Here is an 18843-nt window from a genome sequence, read left to right as displayed (position 1 = left end):
ATTTGCACACTCTGCTAGCAGTACCTGTGATGAAGGATAGTTACTAGGTTACTAGGTTACTAGGTTACTAGGTTACTAGGTTACTATGTTACTAGGTTACTAGGTTACTAGGTTACTAGGTTACTAAGTTACTAGGTTACTAGGTTACTATGTTACTAGGTTCCAGTTGTTTTGTGCATTTGCACACTCTGCTAGCAGTACCTGTGATGAAGGATAGTCATGCAGAGGAACTAGCATTCTTACTCTCTTGTATCAGTTTTATCAAGATCCTTATCTCTATGTTCTACATTTCTTCTATCGTACCATTACCTTCTTATTTCTACCACTATCTTATCACCTAATATTATACATTACATAGTATACATTACATCTCCGCAAGCAATCACACTTCTCACGAACACCACCTTCTCATGGCACTTCCATTTTAGAATGGTTCTAGTTTTATGATAATTTATGTAAAATATGAAAAGTATTAAATAAAAAACTATGATTCTCCCGGTCTCTCCGGCCCTCGTGTATTAGTTTTATCAATATCCATCAGGCATAAAGCTACAAAGCTTATATAACGGTACAGCCAGTGATTCAGTAGGTAATAAAGGAAGAGCTTGCTGATAAGTAACTTACAGCGTTAGCAGGGTCATCATCTGTGCTGACATACAGTTTACCACTGTGATCAGAGATCATGTGGAAGCCGTACATATCTGTTTCTTGGATGTTGAGGAAGAACTTGGCTCGGACGTAGTACGGCTCATCCGTGTTATCACCGGTTATACTAAAAAAAATACATTTTGTCACTCAGGTTCAGGGATGTTTAATTTCATACAAGAAAGAATTCCTCCTATTTGTGGTGTCCAAATGCCCATCAAAACTTTTGAATAACCTAACCATGTTACTCACGTTTTCAAGGAATCTGGTCTGGAATCCATGTGTAATTTCTCAAACAGGAAGTTATCAGCGTCCTGTTTGAACTCTCTGATCAGATCTACGTCGAGCCCCCGCGCATCACTTGTTGATTTGTTGCTCTCCTTTGCCCAGTACTCCACAGTCACGCCCCTGGGATAAGCTATATTTCACTTTCGATTCAGTTGCTTATTAGCTTATTGTTATTACCAGCCCCTGTAAAGCTGTAATACAGCTATACTCATTTTGCTAAGATTATGTTTGCGTTTCATTGCTCAACAGCTGTTCGAAGGATCAAATATAAGATACTATTTTACGTTTGATTTAATAAACTATGATGATTATATAATATGAATTTTACTTGATAGAGTGCTTATCTTAAAATTAAATGTTTTTACAGGCTCTAATGATTTCGAGCCTTACGTTGTGTGTTTCCCTTCGTGTTCAAAACATTATAGCTATACTATGTACTATACAGGAGTGGATGCACTCCTGAAAAGCTGAAGAGTTGCATTAACTAACGGGTTAGGGTTAGGGTTCCGGTTAGGGTTAGGGTTAGGGTTAGGATTAGGGTTAGGGTTAGGGTTAGGGTTAGGGTTAGGGTTAGGGTTAGGGTTAGGGTTAGGGTTAGGGTTAGGATTAGGATTAGGGTTAGGTTTAGGGTTAGGGTTAGGTTTAGGGTTAGGGTTAGGGTTAGGGTTAGGGTAAGGGTTAGGGTAAGGGTTAGGGTTAGGGTTAAAGTCTCACGCCGTAGAGTCCCGGATCTGTGATGCTATTCTGTAATCTGTATGTGATGCTAATATGTATGTGATGCTAAAACAGTGATCTAATTTGTCTAACAGTTTGCACATCAAAGGAGGAACCATTCCCAACTCCTTAACCACGGTGGCTTAACAGTGAACTGTGACGTAAGGAGTAAGGACTTAGCGTGTGACGTTTGTGACTTAGCGTGTGACGTATGTGACTAAGCAAGTCTATCATCGCACAACTCATTGCATTTGCGAAGTGGTTCGTAATGGATGAGGTTTGGGGCTGACGGGAGGGGGAGGGGGCTTGCAACCCCCTTTCAGATTCCGAAATAATGTGAAAGGGGGTTGCGTCACAGGAACAATGTGACGTATGTGTGACGTATGTGACTAAGCGAGTCTATTATCTCACAACTCAGGTAGAAGTGGATGAGGTTTGGAGGTAGTGACGGGGGGGGGGAGGGGGTCTGTGATACCTTTATATAGATTTTCTGATGAACCTACCATTCTATTTTTCTTTAACTGCAAGGTCATAGTGATATACTGATATGGAATAGTCAATGGATGCACTGCATGGTTTGAGGCGGGCACCGACCAGAAGACTATATCTAAACAGTACATTTTAAAACTACCATTTATTACTTATTTATTGGCCATTTTATTTTTTCTACAGTAACTAATGTTGTGAGAATACAGAACTGATGTCATGTTAACAGACCTTCCATCACCATATTTTGTAGGTTTTACTTGTGACAAACGGTTTTTATTCTGACTAAACCATAACCAGCGTTTTTATAAACAAATGATAAATAAAAGTTAGGTAAATTAGCAGACCTGTTTCCAGGGTTTTTATAAAGAAAAGTTAGGTAAATTAACAGACCTGTTTCCAGGGTAGACGGTTTTGTCCTGTTTTGCAGGTGTGGAGCACACTATCTGGTCTGATGTGAAGGACTCAACCTTACAGTCATCACCTGGGGGTGGTATTATTCGTTATACGGCTACTCAGCAATGTTTATAACCAGTAATCTCAAATTGTGTAGGATTATAAACACAGCTATACACCATTTTTTCTTTCCTGTCTTGAATGTGAAAATGAAGTAGCAAGATTACCTCCGACTTCCGCAGCAATGTTAGAGACAGGTCCGACCACGTGTTCACTGGTGATTGTTATTTTCGTTCCTCCGCTAGTACTGCCCTCACTTGGGCTCACACTCTTCAACACTGAAGTAGATGTGAAAATAAGGTTATCACACTTATAGCGTGTTTAGGTTTTATAATATTGATAAATTACTTCAGGTTTTACGGGACAATACGGCTCATTGGATTCATCTTGCTCAAAATGGGTATTTCTGAGAGTTTTAAACTAATTACAACACTTCAAATCTATTACATTTATTGAGAATTATGTAATGTATAACGTGATGGAAATATTTTAAGCGGGCATATCCTGTCCAAACCCAGGATGCACGACATGAAGAATTCGTTGTAACTTTGTTTGAAAAGCATTAATAAAAGTAATACGACTTAGATCTAGAATCTAATTGGTTTAGATCATCTTTAGATTCGTTAGTGATGAATGATTTGTGTGCAGTCGGAAAGTTAACTCGTCATTGATAAGTTGATATACTTATGATGAGAAACATGACTTACAAACGCGCTCTAGCTTACAGAAAATCAATCATACATTAAAATTATGGCAGCAACTTGTCTTTATTTAGTGAGTTTCCATGGACACGTCGTATAATAAATGTCACGATATGACATTCGTGATTTGGACCTTCACTAGATTAATTATGATTTTACGAATCTCACCAACACATACCGTTGTAATATATTCTTGTGTAAATTTGTATTGATCCCGTTTGATGCGACAAGGAAAAATACTCTTATGAGGGAAGGAATCCTTGTCGCATCAAACGGGATCAATACAAATTTACACAAGAATACATTGCAGCCATGCGACTCATAAACAATACCCCAATCCGGATTTTACATACCGTTGTAAGTCTGAAAAGCATATTTCTGCATGTAAGCATCAACTCTGTTCACATTATTTCGTACTTCGGATCTGATAATGGAAGAGAAGCACTTGAAAAAATTGTCTCATAATTTTCAAGTATATTTTGGTTCACTAATGGAAAACTAATAGTCAGATTATATCAAACTTAAAGATCTTAAAGATTTCCAGTATCCATTACCTGCCCCATTTAGAGTGGAGGAAGGAGGGCCGGTAGCTGGTTACTAGGTTACTAGGTTATTAGGTTACTAGGTTACTAGGTTACTAGGTTACTAGGTTACTACGTTACTAGGTTACTAGGTTACCATTACCTGCCCCATTTAGAGTGGAGGAAGGAGGGCCGGTAGCTGGTTACTAGGTTACTAGGTTACTAGGTTACTAGGTTACTAGGTTACTAGGTTACTAGGTTACTAGGTTATTAGGTTACTACGTTACTAGGTTACCATTACCTGCCCCATTTAGAGTGGAGGAAGGAGGGCCGGTAGCTGGTTACTAGGTTACTAGGTTACTAGGTTACTAGGTTACTAGGTTACTAGGTTACTAGGTTACTAGGTTACTACGTTACTAGGTTACTAGGTTACCATTACCTGCCCCATTTAGAGTGGAGGAAGGAGGGCCGGTAGCTGGTTACTAGGTTACTAGGTTACTAGGTTACTAGGTTACTAGGTTACTAGGTTACTAGGTTACTAGGTTACTAGGTTACTAGGTTACTAGGTTACCATTACCTGCCCCATTTAGAGTGGAGGAAGGAGGGCCGGTAGCTGGTGGCACCTGGACTCTCTGATTTGCACATGAGACTACCTGTACTGGTGTCATCACCGTTACCATCCTTAACAAGATCTGTTCCGTACCTGGGAATATACGTAATACTTACTTTTGTGTGACAATAACGAGTAAAAGTGCTACATTAAACCAAACAATGGCTATTCAGTGAAGTGTTCTCAGTACTGATATTAATAAAAATTAAAACCTAATGATATGCATAATATATTACTTAAATTGTATAACCGAACTTAGAATGAGAGAAGTTGACAGTTTAAAGCTATTCGGTATCTAAATAGAAAAGGTCGTTCCAAAAAGGTAACCCCCACTCACGAGTTGCCACTGTCGTCACTAGTATCGCAAGTAAACGCGTTCAGGTACACCCTCTTAATGTAGTCACTACCACTCGACACCTCGTTACTCGGCTCGAAGTTATCAGTCCACATTCTGCCGGTCATGGTCAGGACGGAGCCGGCTGCCACGTGTCTTGTAGTGATGGAGGATATGTAGGGGGAGTTGTCTTTGTGGAACTGGGGGAGGAGGGGGGTAAGTCAGGAGAAATTAAACAATGTTACCTTAGTCGGTAATATTATGGGGGGGGGGGGGAGGTAAGTCAAGAGAAATGAAACAATGGTTACCTTAGTCGGTAATATTATGGGGGGTGGGGGGGAGTGGGAGAGGTAAGTCAAGAGAAATGAAACAATGGTTACCTTAGTCGGTAATATTATGGGGGGGGGGGGGGGGGGGGGGGAAATTATGGGTGTTAAAAATATGGACTGTTATAAACATGGTTCTTTGGCCCGAAAAGGACCAAATTAGACCCCCCATAATATTACCGACTAAGGTATACAACTTTTCCATGTTTTTACGTAGGAATGTAAATGGTTAAAATTGATCAACCAAATATCACCTTATCGGAAGGAATTAAGTGATATTAAGCTACACATTTTTTCTTTTTAAAATATTTTTAGGAGAAAGGAAAGGAGGTTACTGTAGAACTAAAACTAAAAAACTAAAACTAAAGAACTAAAACTAAAGAACTTAAACACCAAATATCTTAGTAAAACTCACGTAGTATGTACAGGCTCCTCCACAGTAGATGTTAGTACCAGTGCTATCCATCCAGGTACCGTCCACTGAGATCCTCATACGGTACTCAAGATAGTCTTTCCAGTACACGTCTGGCTTCCTGGGAGGGTGCCGTGTTATTGAGTGCCTGTTTTTATGAGTGCTGTGTTATTGAGTGCCGTGTTATTGAGTGCCGTGTTATTGAGTGCCGTGTTATTGAGTGCCGTGTTATCGAGTGCCGTGTTATCGAGTGATGTGTTATCGAGTGCCGTGTTATAGAGTGCCGTGTTATTGAGTGCCGTGTTATCGAGTGCTGTGTTATTGAGTGCCGTGTTATTGAGTGCCGTGTTATTGAGTGCCTTGTTATAGAGTGCCGTGTTATTGAGTGCCGTGTTATCGAGTGCCGTGTTATTGAGTGCAGTGTTACTGAGTGCCGTGTTATTGAGTGCCGTGTTATCGAGTGCCGTGTTATTGAGTGCCGTGTTACTGAGTGCCGTGTTATTGAGTGTAGTGTTATTGAGTGTAGTGTTATTGAGTGCCTGTTTTTATGAGTGCCTGTTTTTATGAGTGCCGCTGTGTTATTGAGTGCCGTGTTATTGAGTGCCTTGTTATAGAGTGCCGTGTTATTGAGTGCCGTGTTATTGAGTGCCGTGTTATTGAGTGCAGTGTTACTGAGTGCCGTGTTATTGAGTGTCGTGTTATCGAGTGCCGTGTTATTGAGTGCCGTGTTACTGAGTGCCGTGTTATTGAGTGCAGTGTTATTGAGTGCCTGTTTTTATGAGTGCCTGTTTTTATGAGTGCCGCGTTAGTGAACACAAATTAAGAAAGAAAAGTCCCTCGCTGCTTTCTATATAAGTGTGTGGACCAGCATTCAATAGTTACCTACCTATTCACCTATGTAGTTCGACTCTTTAATGGTATATACAAAATGTTTTACATTTATAATGTTGTTTTAAACAACGAATAGTTCGCTTCTGATGATAATTGATTAAACGAGTTTAACCACATTTGTATCATATTTTCTGGATTTATCAAGCCCGATTGGATGACAAATCAGTTATTTCGTCTTCCAAGTGTAAGCTTAACGTAGTCTCCTCTGCCTATGTGATTTGAGACAAAATAGCTACAATCGTTCAAGATTTTATTAATTGTTTGCTCCGGTTACACATGAAATGTTTTTGACTTTTTATTTGGGTATTTAATCTCTGCCATTAAAATTTCATTCTAAACTCACGAATACGATTTAGCAACCACCTATGACAAATTTCCGCTTCCGAAGGTAATGTTTTGGCCTAAATCAAAAACAACCCGGTAAATATTAAAATATAAAATACCAACAATAAATACCGGCAGATGTGTGAACAATTAGGTGCATTCCTCTAAAATATTTATCAATAATTGTACTCCAAACTTCAATAAGGGCACCTTGTTGCTTTGTTAAACGATTAGGCGGGTTTTAATAAGTTTAACAGCAGAAATGATTCAAGTTTCTGAGTTCATCCTGGCTAGACAATAAGGCATCCTGGCTTGACAAGAAGGCAATTGATGCAAGTGTTAATTCTCCGTCGATAATCATATTATCATATTTTAACTTTAATATTTGGGTACCCGAACAGTTGAGGTGATTGTTTATTGAAATGATTCAAGTTTCTCAGATATTCTTGGCATTAAGAAAATTCATAAAAGTGTTAATATGACTCATTAACACTTGGGACACTTGTCCAACTTGGGGCACATGTCCAATTTGGCACTTGTCCAACTTGGGATACTTGTCCAACTTGACACTTGTCCAACTTGACACTTGGCTAACTGCCAAGCCGAGAAAACCTTCGAACAGGATCAATATTGGGATCCTGTATTCAAATGTTATCAGTGATCACGTGACTAACCACGTTAGTTAGTCACATTGGTTACTATGGTTACTGTTGGTTACTATTGGTTACTGACTATAGTGTAACTTACGCTAAATCACAGACGATTCTGGTAGAGGAAGTGTAGTAAGTCTGGACATGACACTGGACGGCCGGGTAGGTCTCGTCTTTGTGGTAGAATGTTACCTTGTTCCCCAGGGAGGGGTCATCATACCCGAACTGGTTCGTACTGAACCCTACAGAGTGTGATTTTTAGAAAGCATAAAAACCGAAAAAAAAAAACTATTTTGACTATTTCATAGATGTAGCTGAAAATCAGATAGACGTGGAAATGATAATCTCTAACCTTGTCCGCTGATGGTGACGCGACTGCCTCCAACTCTGCTACCTTTGGTTGGTGTTATACTGCCCACTCTGAACAGAGGCACTCCCACTGAAAACACGTGTTATAAGTCAGACCATTATAGTCTGTCTGAGGATGTGCGACCACTGATATACGGTTTAACAGTACTGCCACATTTATATTGCTGTCTATGATATTTAATTATTAATCGTTATTGTTAGTATCTTGTAGTTTTGTAGTACAAAAGAGTACTCCCACGGATTAAACGGCACGCAAATATCACAACATAGCGAGGCTTCACCTTATGTAAACATTATCAAGTGACTACTGGATCGTCGTAAAATTATGATAATATCTATTTTCACTCTATTAGCTGTTAATTGTTAACTAGAAATAAAGAAACAGAAACTAGGAATAAAGAAAGAGAAAGGCTCTCACTGCATGTTTTACGCCAACTCTGCTCAGAGCCGTGAGCTGTAAACACTTTATTCGATCTGCACGTGTAGCTGAAATATAGAATATTTTCAATTTAAACTAATTACAACACTACAAATCTATTACATTTATTGAGAAAATTATGTAATGTAACGCGATGGAAGTTCTTTAAGCGGGCAATTCCAGTCCAAACCCTGGAAACATGACATAAAAGATTTGTTTTCACTTGTTTGCATGAAAAGCATTAATAGAATAAATTAAAAAGCTCCTCAAATTTAAGGCACATGAAAAAAAAAACACATTGAACCGCACAAAGAAAAGTAATGAAAACTGATAAACTTACCCGCCGCCCCAGAAAGTGACCCCACCACAGTTATCTCCAAGAGTCTTACAAACTTTCTGAGCTTCCTCCAGAGTAGGGTACTTCTGGGCTCGAGTAATCCCGATAGCCCAGCCACCCAAGTAGGCTTTGTCTTTGTACTCCCATTCACACTGGAGCTCTGTGGAGTGTACTAAAGGTTAGTTATATCGGTAAACATTACGTTTTCAACATTATACAACTATGTGTATAAGTTTATCAGTTTTTAACATCATTGATATAGCTATTTATTTTAAGTTTAACAGTCGATAGATTAACTGACTTCAAATTGTCAGATTTTAACGGTCATAATTCAACCCGCTATGATATTAAAAGAGTTTGGTAATAAGAAAGAAAAGGTTTGAATTAGGAATACAGTTCCTGCTAAAAAACGTTGGAAACATCATATAGAAGTTATGGGATGGCATTAGTATATGCTTTAACAAGTTTGTTAACAAAGGTACTGCCTTAATTTATCAAATTATATTATGCACCTTCAATCTAAGTTTATCAGTGGACACAGATGATTAACTAGTTTCAAAATGTGAAATGTAACAAAGAAAAGGTTGGAATTAGTAATGAAAATACCTGCTACAGCGCTCCCGAGAAGAAGGATATACCATATCCAGATGGTTGAACGCATTTGCAACTTCTGTATCACTTTGCTTTCTTGAGATATAACTGTGATTAAGAAGCATATACAAATTGCGCTGCAGCAAAAAGTCACCCAGTTTTCCCAGCCCTAATAAAAATAACAAGTAATGGAAAATCTTGAATAAGACATTTCACATGTAGTGCTATAAATGGCCGATCAGCCAAAAAGGATCGCTAAATAAAAAGTTTTAAGTGTTACTAATCACACGACTTCAATATGAAACTAAAGGTAATATTACAGACCGTGGAGGTAAGTTTAAAAGAGATGGCCATTGTGACGCAAGTAGTGATTCAGAAACACAAAGTGCTGCGGCTTGAGACTGGACGAGGTTACCTTATATGGGCATCACGTGAGGAGGCTGGAGGATGCTGGAGGAGTATACTCAGAAGAACGCAGCTTGTGAATAATATGGGACCAATTATACAAAGCAATCAAGAAATAAGTGGCGCCATATTCAGCGCTCCATTGTGGTGGATTTCAAGAGTGGAAACCATTGCTCGGTGTCAGTGCAAGTGGTGAACATATTGTGTAGCTAGTCTGATGAAAGAGAGCAGAGGAGGAGGGGAGGAGGAGGGGCGACAGTTTGTTAAGAGTCATTGTGTGACATGAGGAGGGAGTAGCGTGCACGTACACAGGAGGGGGTCACGTTTGTCACGTGTTACCATGGTAACGTGCACGTACAGATTCACAGAACAATAGGGTGTCTGTTTAGATATCATTTCACGTCACAAGCGTATCTTTAACTTTTGTAGCTTTATTTCTCTTTTTCTTTTGTTTTCTGTAGAACGTAGAGTTAAATTTGCCTTACCGCAAACTAATTTTGGCTTATTATAGGAAAATGGACAAGCATGTCAGCAATTATAATGCTCAAATGTTTATCAACAACAATAAAAAAGGACGAAAGTTCAATTTGTTATTTAAGGTAGGCGACTAGTATCATATTGACAGTCACACATTTCAAGGTCACAAGAATAAACGTATGCTTGCTACAAAAATTACAAAGAATAAAAACACTTCAGCAGAGAGCGTTTGGTTTGACAGCAGAAAAACTTTAGAAAAACTCAGAACGTTTTGTTTTGTTTCAAACCAACAACTAAAATATTGATCTACAAAAGGAAATAGCCTCACGATATGATCGGCACAGGAAATGGCTACTCAAAGAAGGAAATTTGCTCTTTACATCTTTACATAGGCGGCTTCATTGCACTTCGCGTGATGCCCATATAAGGTAACCTTAAGTACACAAACAGGATACCGAAAGTAGGAAAATGCTTGCATTCTACAAAAAGTCAGCTAATCCGAACGTTTTACTTATATGTTTAATTTTATGCAGCTGTATTTCTACAGCTAACCATATAATACGTAAGCCAACTCATGATCACACCACGAACGAAGAAATTAATTTAATTTCTACTTATCCATGATGAATCACACGGAACCATGAAACTATTAAATATTAATCATCGAGCTAGTCATTGAATAGTTGAATGGGAAATACAGACAATTAAATAGACGGAGTGGCCTACTGCATAGACACGAGGTATGCAGTAACCTAGATACGAGGTATGCAGTTGCCTAGATACGAGGGATGCAGTTGTATAGAGCTACCATGCCATAGTGCTCCAACACATGCGTTACAGAATACCGTTTATACGGTATCCTGGAATACGTAATGGTAGAAGAGGGATCTGTGTATACTGTATATTATATATTATATGTTACTTATGATCTAGTATCTGTGCTGTGTAGTGCACTCACTGTACATGCTGTTAGAGTCACATACTAATTACTGGTATATATACTAATTTATACTTATAGACAACTGGATAACTTTCATAACTCCCCCCTTCTTAAATCTCTAAAATATATCGATAATGAAAAAATGTTATTATTCATAGAATATTCGATATCTTCTAAAAAGTAAAAACGGTATTTATTCGTACGTATTTTTGACTTGTTTCGTGTGAGGTTTTGAAAGTGCGTTAAGTGCGTACGAACCGACTATGCTAAATATCGATGATATCAAATTTATTTGAATTTTGAAATTTAAAAAATCATCATCTAATGGCATCGGTATCCTTGTGAAATTTGATTTTTGATGCCATAAGGTTCACTTGATTAAAATTGCCTTAAAAACTACAACTTCGTTGCATATATTTTTAAAAAACATAAGATTCATCGCATGTTTGGACAAAAAAACTTTATGATAAGAACGTGACGAAAAAATAAAGAAAAAAGGCTCAGTTGTAAAAAACACAATGTTAATTGCAGAGACCAAAACTCTCGGAGAAGTTTTGAAGTCTTCTCCCACAAGATACATAAATATAAGCTGGAAACAAAGTTCTAACTATATAACTTAATTAGTAGAGGCTCTTACGGGCAAAAAGACGTGTTTTCTGCTACGAGTTTAGAGACCTAACCGCTAATTGGACACAATAGTATGATGTCTAAGGATCGATAATATGTTAAGAAGTATAAATTTGGCCTTATTAGTCACGTGCTATACCAATGCGCGTTTTAAACTCTGACAGTCTATTACTCTAAGGCAAATAGAGTAATTATATTCATATTTTGTCAGCAATAAGATCACATTATTTTCTATTTAGTGTGAAAATATGAGCTAGAACGGACATAATCTCGCTGAGTTATAGCTGTTTGAAATTTATGATGAACGCGCGGGTGCCAATTGATAACAACTAAATGCTTTTGCGCGTAGTGCGCGTCGAAAATTTGGCAAAAACGCTTGCGGAGTGAAAATATTCAAACTTCGATAAAGTATATGAAGTGGGTACTTCTCGGAAAGGAAAAATTTAGGCAAACACGATGTGACTATTTTTGGGTCGATTTAATACAACTGCAAAAAATTATTCAAACTTCAAGCAAAAAAGTCAAAATTTTTACCACTTTTTTGGATTTTTACCTCAGAACAAATAGAGGGATTTGTTTTATTTTTATACAATCTTGTGCGGCTGTCTTTTAGCTATCTTTATGCAAGTTTTGCCGACATGCCAACAAAATTAACTTGCTCAAAATATCAAAAAACATGATTTTTTGGCCCAAAAATCGGTTTTTTGCGATTTTACCCCAGAACAATCAGTCCAATCATCTTGAAACCACTTTCAATCGATTCTACGGACAAAAATAGGTCTAGTAAGGTGTATCTGGGGTCCCTAACGTATCGAGCAGACAATGCCCGTAAGAGCCTCTACTAAATAAACTAGCGTCCTGATTGCAAAAATACAGCGTGAAATCTAATGTACCACTACCATATTTACGGCACTTGCGGTTAGTGGACTTTTCGGCAGGATTCTGGGTACTTTAATCAATAGAAAATACTACACCAAACAAGATTATCTAGAATTAGTAGGTTTAGCAAGCGCGCTAATAACACCATCATGACGTCAGAGAGTGGGGTAATTCAGTTCTGGGTTTGGAGGTTCACCCGAGATCTCCAGTCTTGTGATGATTATTGATCGTCCAGCTGGCATGATATCAATCAATAATCGCATTGTGCTGTCCAGGAGAATTGATAATATATCGTGCAGGGGTTCTTTGTTGAAACAATATAAATTCGGATAAATGCAAATATTAAATTATTACGCTGAGTTATAGGAATATCTTATTCTCAAGTAAATGTTGAGAAACAGCCAACTAAATATGAACTCGTTATAAGTATAACTTAATCTGAGTTTGCTAAGAACTAACGCGTGGTGGCCTCTATAGCAACCAAAATTTTAGAAGTAAGGTAAATGGGCCTCTAGCTCAGATTATAACACTGAAACAATAATTGAGATTTAAGAAGACTAAATCCTAATATAATCAACCTCAGATAACAAGCCGTGGAGACGCGAGAAAATTTACCACAATTTACGAAAATGAAACGAAATAAGGCTGCTCACAATGTGAGCAGCCTTACACCTTGAGCCTCACATCTTGAATAACATAAAATATTCAGATAAATAAGTACTTAAAGTGGAAGTTGAGGACCATGACAAGGCCAATACGCAGAGACGTGGTGCCAGCAAAACAATTGTTTGACGTCACTGCAGTTGAGGTCTTACAACAGCCTTCGTCTTGATATAATATCCACTTTAAACATACTACCACCATCACAGTTACCTTGACAACCTAAATTCTATTAGTGTGAAGCCGAGTGGCCGCTTTCCAAACAGGAACAACTGAGTAACAAGAGATAAGACTCTTGGGAATTTTTTTGTGACCTCATTGAGGTCAATAGATTTAAAGTCGGATCTAAAATACATATAATGTTCACGTTTCCAGGTAGTTATAGTTGCTCTTCGGACTCATGGAGATTATCAGAGATGAGTGAGTGATCCAGTCACAAATTAAGGTTACGACGACCAAAAATGCAAAAAATGTGTCCCGCAAGTAAATTACTGATGAATGGATTCACACACGAATAATGGACGATCAAAATATTCCAAGTTAAAAAGCTCGAACCACCGATTTGAGATAGGACCTGGAATTTGGATTAAAACCTAGGTTCGAATAATCAGAAAATAAGAAATTCTAAACCTATTATCACTTATTATGAACCTGATTGATATGACGACAAATAATGAGAATTTAGGGCAGCGAGGACTCCATAAACTTATCTTCAAGATTCTGTGCGTGATCACTCCCAGAGACTATACGAGTGTACGTGCAGTGGCTTAACAAAGGGCCCCGCAGACCCCGATATGGGGGGGGGGGGGTGCCATTAAAGTGGGGGGGGGGGGGGGTGCCATTAGAGGGAGCGCCAGGAACGTGTACGTGATGACTGTTCCTCACGAGACATATTTAAATCATAAGAACTATTCTACGGATAGAGGGACGTCAGCAAACTTAATTGCTCATCCTAAACTTCCAGACATCTCTTACCAAACAGCTAATAAACAGATTGATAATAATCCGGTTTTAGTGGTTGTGCCGCTTACACTTATAAGTAATACGCATTTGAAACATTGTTTATTGCAGACTGTTACCTTAGCAACGACTCGGACATTAATTCGTTAAAACATTATATGATGAGTATATCGAAATTAACAGTGCACAGGATCGTACTAAGTAGAGCTCAGTTGTACCATGGCTGCGATGGAGTGGCTGCAAAAGAACCAGAAATCAGTGCGGATAACATGACCCCATCTTATGAAGGATGTGAGTCCTTCCTGAATCCTGATCCCCTTTAAAAGTAACTCTCTAATTCTAAACTTTTAAACTATTTCCTCCTCCTCCTCCTCGTTTACAGTACGTGGCATAGGAAACTAACGACATGAGAGCAAACCGCATTTGAGGAGGAGTGACCACAAAGGACCTAAACTGATAATGGAACATGCAATTTATTTTGGTCACAACGTTTTGTGGATACGATTTGTTTTCCAAGTTAAAAGCGTCAGATAATTTTTAGAGAAAGACTAATTTAAATCATCCTTTCTCTAAAAATTATTTCACGCTTTTAACACTATAATTAGAGTTAAGGGGGCATACACCAAATCTGTCCAGACCAAATGACCTCATAGGCAGTTCAGTGACCTTCTAGCGCACCGTTTCCACACCAAAAAAAATTTGACCGCTTATCAAATATTATCAGATATAATTGAGAGTGGCTCGCACAGTACGTGGCACGACAAACATTATAAAACTACAAACTAATGACAGAACCGTGAACTTCTGGGTGAACGCTTTATAACACACATAATATATTCGGTATAGGCAGTAACCATGACAACACACAAACAGTAACCATGACAACAGCCAAACTCTGCCAACTACAACAATAGGCCCTTACATAAGCTAATATAAGCTAATATAAGCTAATATACAGGTAAACCATTACACTGCGTAATTAAAGATAAGAGTATGGAGAAGTAGGAATATCTGTGGTAGTAATTGCTTAATTGTTGTCATGGTTACTGTTATCAGCAGCCAACATAATAACATAACTACAAAATAAGTTAATAACGAGTCACAGGGTTATTACTGAGATTATCATGTGTTGCAAGGGAGGATTTACAGGGCAAATCAGGCACCCTCCATCTGTAATGCACATACTAAAATAAGGAAGTTAAAGAACCATAGAAATCCACTTATAACGACGAATAGTTATCTACATAATATGACCTTATAATATTCTGTGGTTGTTTTTTATTTTTATATAAATCAAAAATACCCATAATCAGGTGGAGGCCGCACTTCAATAATTTATAGTCATGTTACTTTGTCAATACACTATAATAATATAATATGGGAGTCAGGTATATAGGAGAGTTGAGGTTTGAAGACAGTGGTTAATTAATCGGGGAGGGATTAACGATCAACTATCAAGATCAATGTTTCCCACAATCGAACAACGAATGAGTTCTGAAAATTTCCAACAAAATCTTTACAGCATCGGTAAAATATTTTCGTATTAAAGATGGGGTTAAAACTCCAATAAAATGTTGTTCAATACAAATTTAACGATCACTGAATATTGAACCTGGTCACGTTGTTTTCTATACTGTATCGAGGAATAAATAGATCGCCACGAAAGTAATCACCATTTAAAGTTTGTAGTTGACTTGCAGTGAAGACTAACCACCTAATTACAACCAAGACATGATCCACAATTGCTAGCACGTGCACACTTGCGCGCTGCTGAGATCTTGGCCAAACAGTACGTGTGCGTCTGATAAATGACCACGTGATAAAGTCTTAGTTTTAAACTATAGTTTTAAACTATAGACTATTCTCTTCTAGTACGTGATGCGGTATAGGCAATATATCACGTGATCATTCTAAATGGTAAGTACAGACACTCTTCCGTACGTGGTACGTCACAAACTAAGTCACGTGTTACGATAATAGCGTGCAGACTGCAGTATATAGCATAGACCGTATCGGTAGCTGGAGTCTAACTGTGCCACGTGGGGAAGCTTGGTTCAGGGTATCCAGATCCAGAGTTATCAAGCTCTGGATCTGCCAATCATAAGGAAACGAATACTCTTGATTCCGATTACACGCCCAGCAGTCAGCACCAATTATTAGAACTGTGTCCAAACTCCAAAGGCAAAAGTACGGAAGTAAGTCCACCGACAAGCTTACAAATGCAGCCCAACGACACGTGCAACAAACACGAGGAAAGTTGAATAAACAGGAGGGTATACCGGGAAGTATTTATAAATTATACATTATCAAACCAAGTGCTCAGGACCCCCCATTATAGATCAGATCCGGCACAAAGTGGGATCTCTATAAGTAGTAATAGTGGATCCAATACAGTCAGTATTCTCCATACTCATTAGTTCATTACACGATTATAATAGATGCTCCCAGAAAGCTAGATCCTGGAGTATAAAGCTAGGAAGAGCAGAGAAGGTAAAGGTAAACTGAACAGTTACAGAACAATGATGTTTAAACATGTACCTGACCTATTGTCTCTTTGTGCTTATACTAATAAGATACTGCAATATAGTTACCTGAGTTACCAACTTGTGTGGTTACCTAGGTGACTATATTAGTTACCTAGGTGACCACTAATTTCAATATGGATATTGAGTCGGCAACCCCTACCCCTTTAACAATACTATAATAATCGACCTACAAATCTCTTGATTTTCTGTGATGTTCAGGTGCCCTCTCGTTAGTCACATGAATAAACCAGTTGTAACCAGGCTAAGAAGAGCAGTTTCTAAGGAACAGTACGTGGCGTACTGAGTACGTGACGAAACGTACCACAAACTCACTTAACTGTACGTGGCATGTAGATGAGGTGAGATCTGGAGAGGAAAGCTATTGAACGTCACTAAACACTAAACAGTACTGCTAACCACAGATCAGTTTAAATGAGAGTGAGTTGATATTGAGGGAGGGGGGGGGGGGAGGTATAACAATACTAATATAAAACATCGGACTACTTAGTACTTATACGTTCAGACTTCAGATACTACTCCCAGTAGTTGGGGAGAGAACTAGAAAGTAAATATATAATGTGAGCTGTATAACTAAGGGAGAGGAGAGGAGGATCTCTGGAGCCACAATAAATCGTATGTGGTAGCTATTAGATAACAGTCGTTAGGATGACATAAGGGACTCAGAGGAGCCGAACTGTAGATCACAGCTTCAGAAAACCTTACTAATACTATAACCGGTCAATAGGCAGATTTTTAACGGAATATTAAAGGATTAACAGTGTAAACAGCTGTTAGGAGATGCTCGTGTATCATAACAGGTGTTAGGAGTTGTATCATGACGTTAGTGCAGCTATTGTGTGAGCTGGTGAGGAGCCAGTGTATCCCGGGACAGTAGGTAAGTAAGGAGGGTAAGGAGTAAGTAAGGAGGAGGAGGAGGATCTAAATGAGTAAGGAAGAGGATCTGAATGAGGACTAAAGGGACCCAGTCAGTACCTTAGTGGGGTAGGAGTTGCTATGGTTACTATGGTTACTATGGTTACTATGGTTACTTTGGTTACTATGGTTACTTAGTGGGGTAGCGGGGGCGGTTGTTGCGCCACTGCACCCAGCTAACCAATAGGATTACTTCGTGATCGATTTGAAACTTTCGTCAAATAATACAGAATTGTACAGCAATGAACTTAGATAAAAACAAACAGATAATGTCTGGGGAAATGCTCTGACTGGCTAGGGCAGGCACGAGTAAAGTGTAAACAGAAATTGACTGCACAACTAAAATTGTGTCGTGATCAAAGTAAGATAAAAATGGTAAGGTTACAACTATCATCACAATAAGACATGAACTCCTCATTCAGTGAACACCATTATCAATACTAATGTTCAATAATAATGATATTACTGACTACCACCTTACGGTAAATACCAAGATAATATGCATCCTAAAATCTAACTCAGGCATCAGTGTGGCGTAACAACGTTGCACAGCGGGGTAGGAACAGGTGAGAGGAGGAGGAGGAGGAGCAACCTGCAACTAAGCCAGGTGAGAGGAGGGGGAGGAGGAGGAGGGGCAACCTGCAACTAAGCCAGGTGAGAGGAGGGGGAGGAGGAGGAGCAACCTGCAACTAAGCCAGGTGAGAGGAGGGGGAGGAGGAGGAGCAATCTGCAACTAAGCCAGGTGAGAGGAGGGGAGGAGGAGGGAGCAACCTGCAACTAAGCCAGGTGAGAGGAGGGTGAGGAGGGGGAGCAACCTGCAACTAAGCCAGGTGAGAGGAGGAGGAGGAGGAGGAGCAACCTGCAACTAAGCCAGGTGAGAGGAGGGGGAGGAGGGGGAGCAACCTGCAACTAATCCAGGGAACAACAAACATCTACGAAAGATAAAGTGAGTTTGAAGTTTGAACATATTGCAGTTAAACAAGGGAACGCTATACAAAGTGTCTCTGATCTGCTGCTTAACAGATGAGAATCACCACAGTAACTACTGCAACATATCGTAACCAGAATGTACTGAACTAGTAACCTAAGTAACCGTATGAGTCACCGCTATACTCGTAAGTCGTAACGCTCCTGTAACTACTCAGAGTTCACATTCAGAGTTATTAATATATAGTGAAAATATGATGAGGTGAGGGTCGTAGCTGCCAAGCCTACAATCTTCTAAGGTGAAGCAAAGTATCAACAATATCTTAAACTAGAGTGGATGCAATGAATCGTGACTTTCAAATTTATAATTCGTTGAAAATTCTAATGAATTGAGCGCTCGATGACCAAATTTTCAAATTACACTACAAAACTTATGT

The 18843-nt window shown here is 38.8% G+C and overlaps 1 protein-coding gene across 4 annotated transcripts in view; it reads right to left on the bottom strand.

Annotated features, from left to right (window-relative positions):
* The window catches only part of LOC134822637 (fibrocystin-L-like), a 72743-nt gene extending 63577 nt beyond the window's left edge, over window positions 1-9166 (bottom strand). For all 4 annotated transcript variants that reach the window (XM_063833779.1, XM_063833777.1, XM_063833776.1 and 1 more), the window contains exons 1-13: window positions 9089-9166; window positions 8486-8642; window positions 8146-8213; window positions 7711-7797; window positions 7456-7600; window positions 5497-5614; window positions 4759-4955; window positions 4389-4514; window positions 3644-3714; window positions 2757-2867; window positions 2527-2617; window positions 898-1053; window positions 625-772 (exon numbers count right to left, since the gene is read on the bottom strand). In XM_063833779.1, the coding sequence (XP_063689849.1) occupies window positions 625-772; window positions 898-1053; window positions 2527-2617; window positions 2757-2867; window positions 3644-3714; window positions 4389-4514; window positions 4759-4955; window positions 5497-5614; window positions 7456-7600; window positions 7711-7797; window positions 8146-8213; window positions 8486-8642; window positions 9089-9143 (1530 nt within the window). In that variant the 5' untranslated portion in view covers window positions 9144-9166. The remainder of the gene's footprint in view (window positions 1-624; window positions 773-897; window positions 1054-2526; window positions 2618-2756; window positions 2868-3643; window positions 3715-4388; window positions 4515-4758; window positions 4956-5496; window positions 5615-7455; window positions 7601-7710; window positions 7798-8145; window positions 8214-8485; window positions 8643-9088) is intronic.
* Window positions 9167-18843: the final 9677 nt, after the last annotated feature.

This window comes from Bolinopsis microptera, chromosome 11 (genome assembly GCF_026151205.1).
Source record: "Bolinopsis microptera isolate Bmic1 chromosome 11, MBARI_Bmic_1.0, whole genome shotgun sequence".
NCBI classification, from domain to species: Eukaryota; Metazoa; Ctenophora; class Tentaculata; order Lobata; family Bolinopsidae; genus Bolinopsis; species Bolinopsis microptera.
Note: the sequence above shows the minus strand (reverse complement) of the source record. Positions and strands in the feature narration are given on the sequence as shown.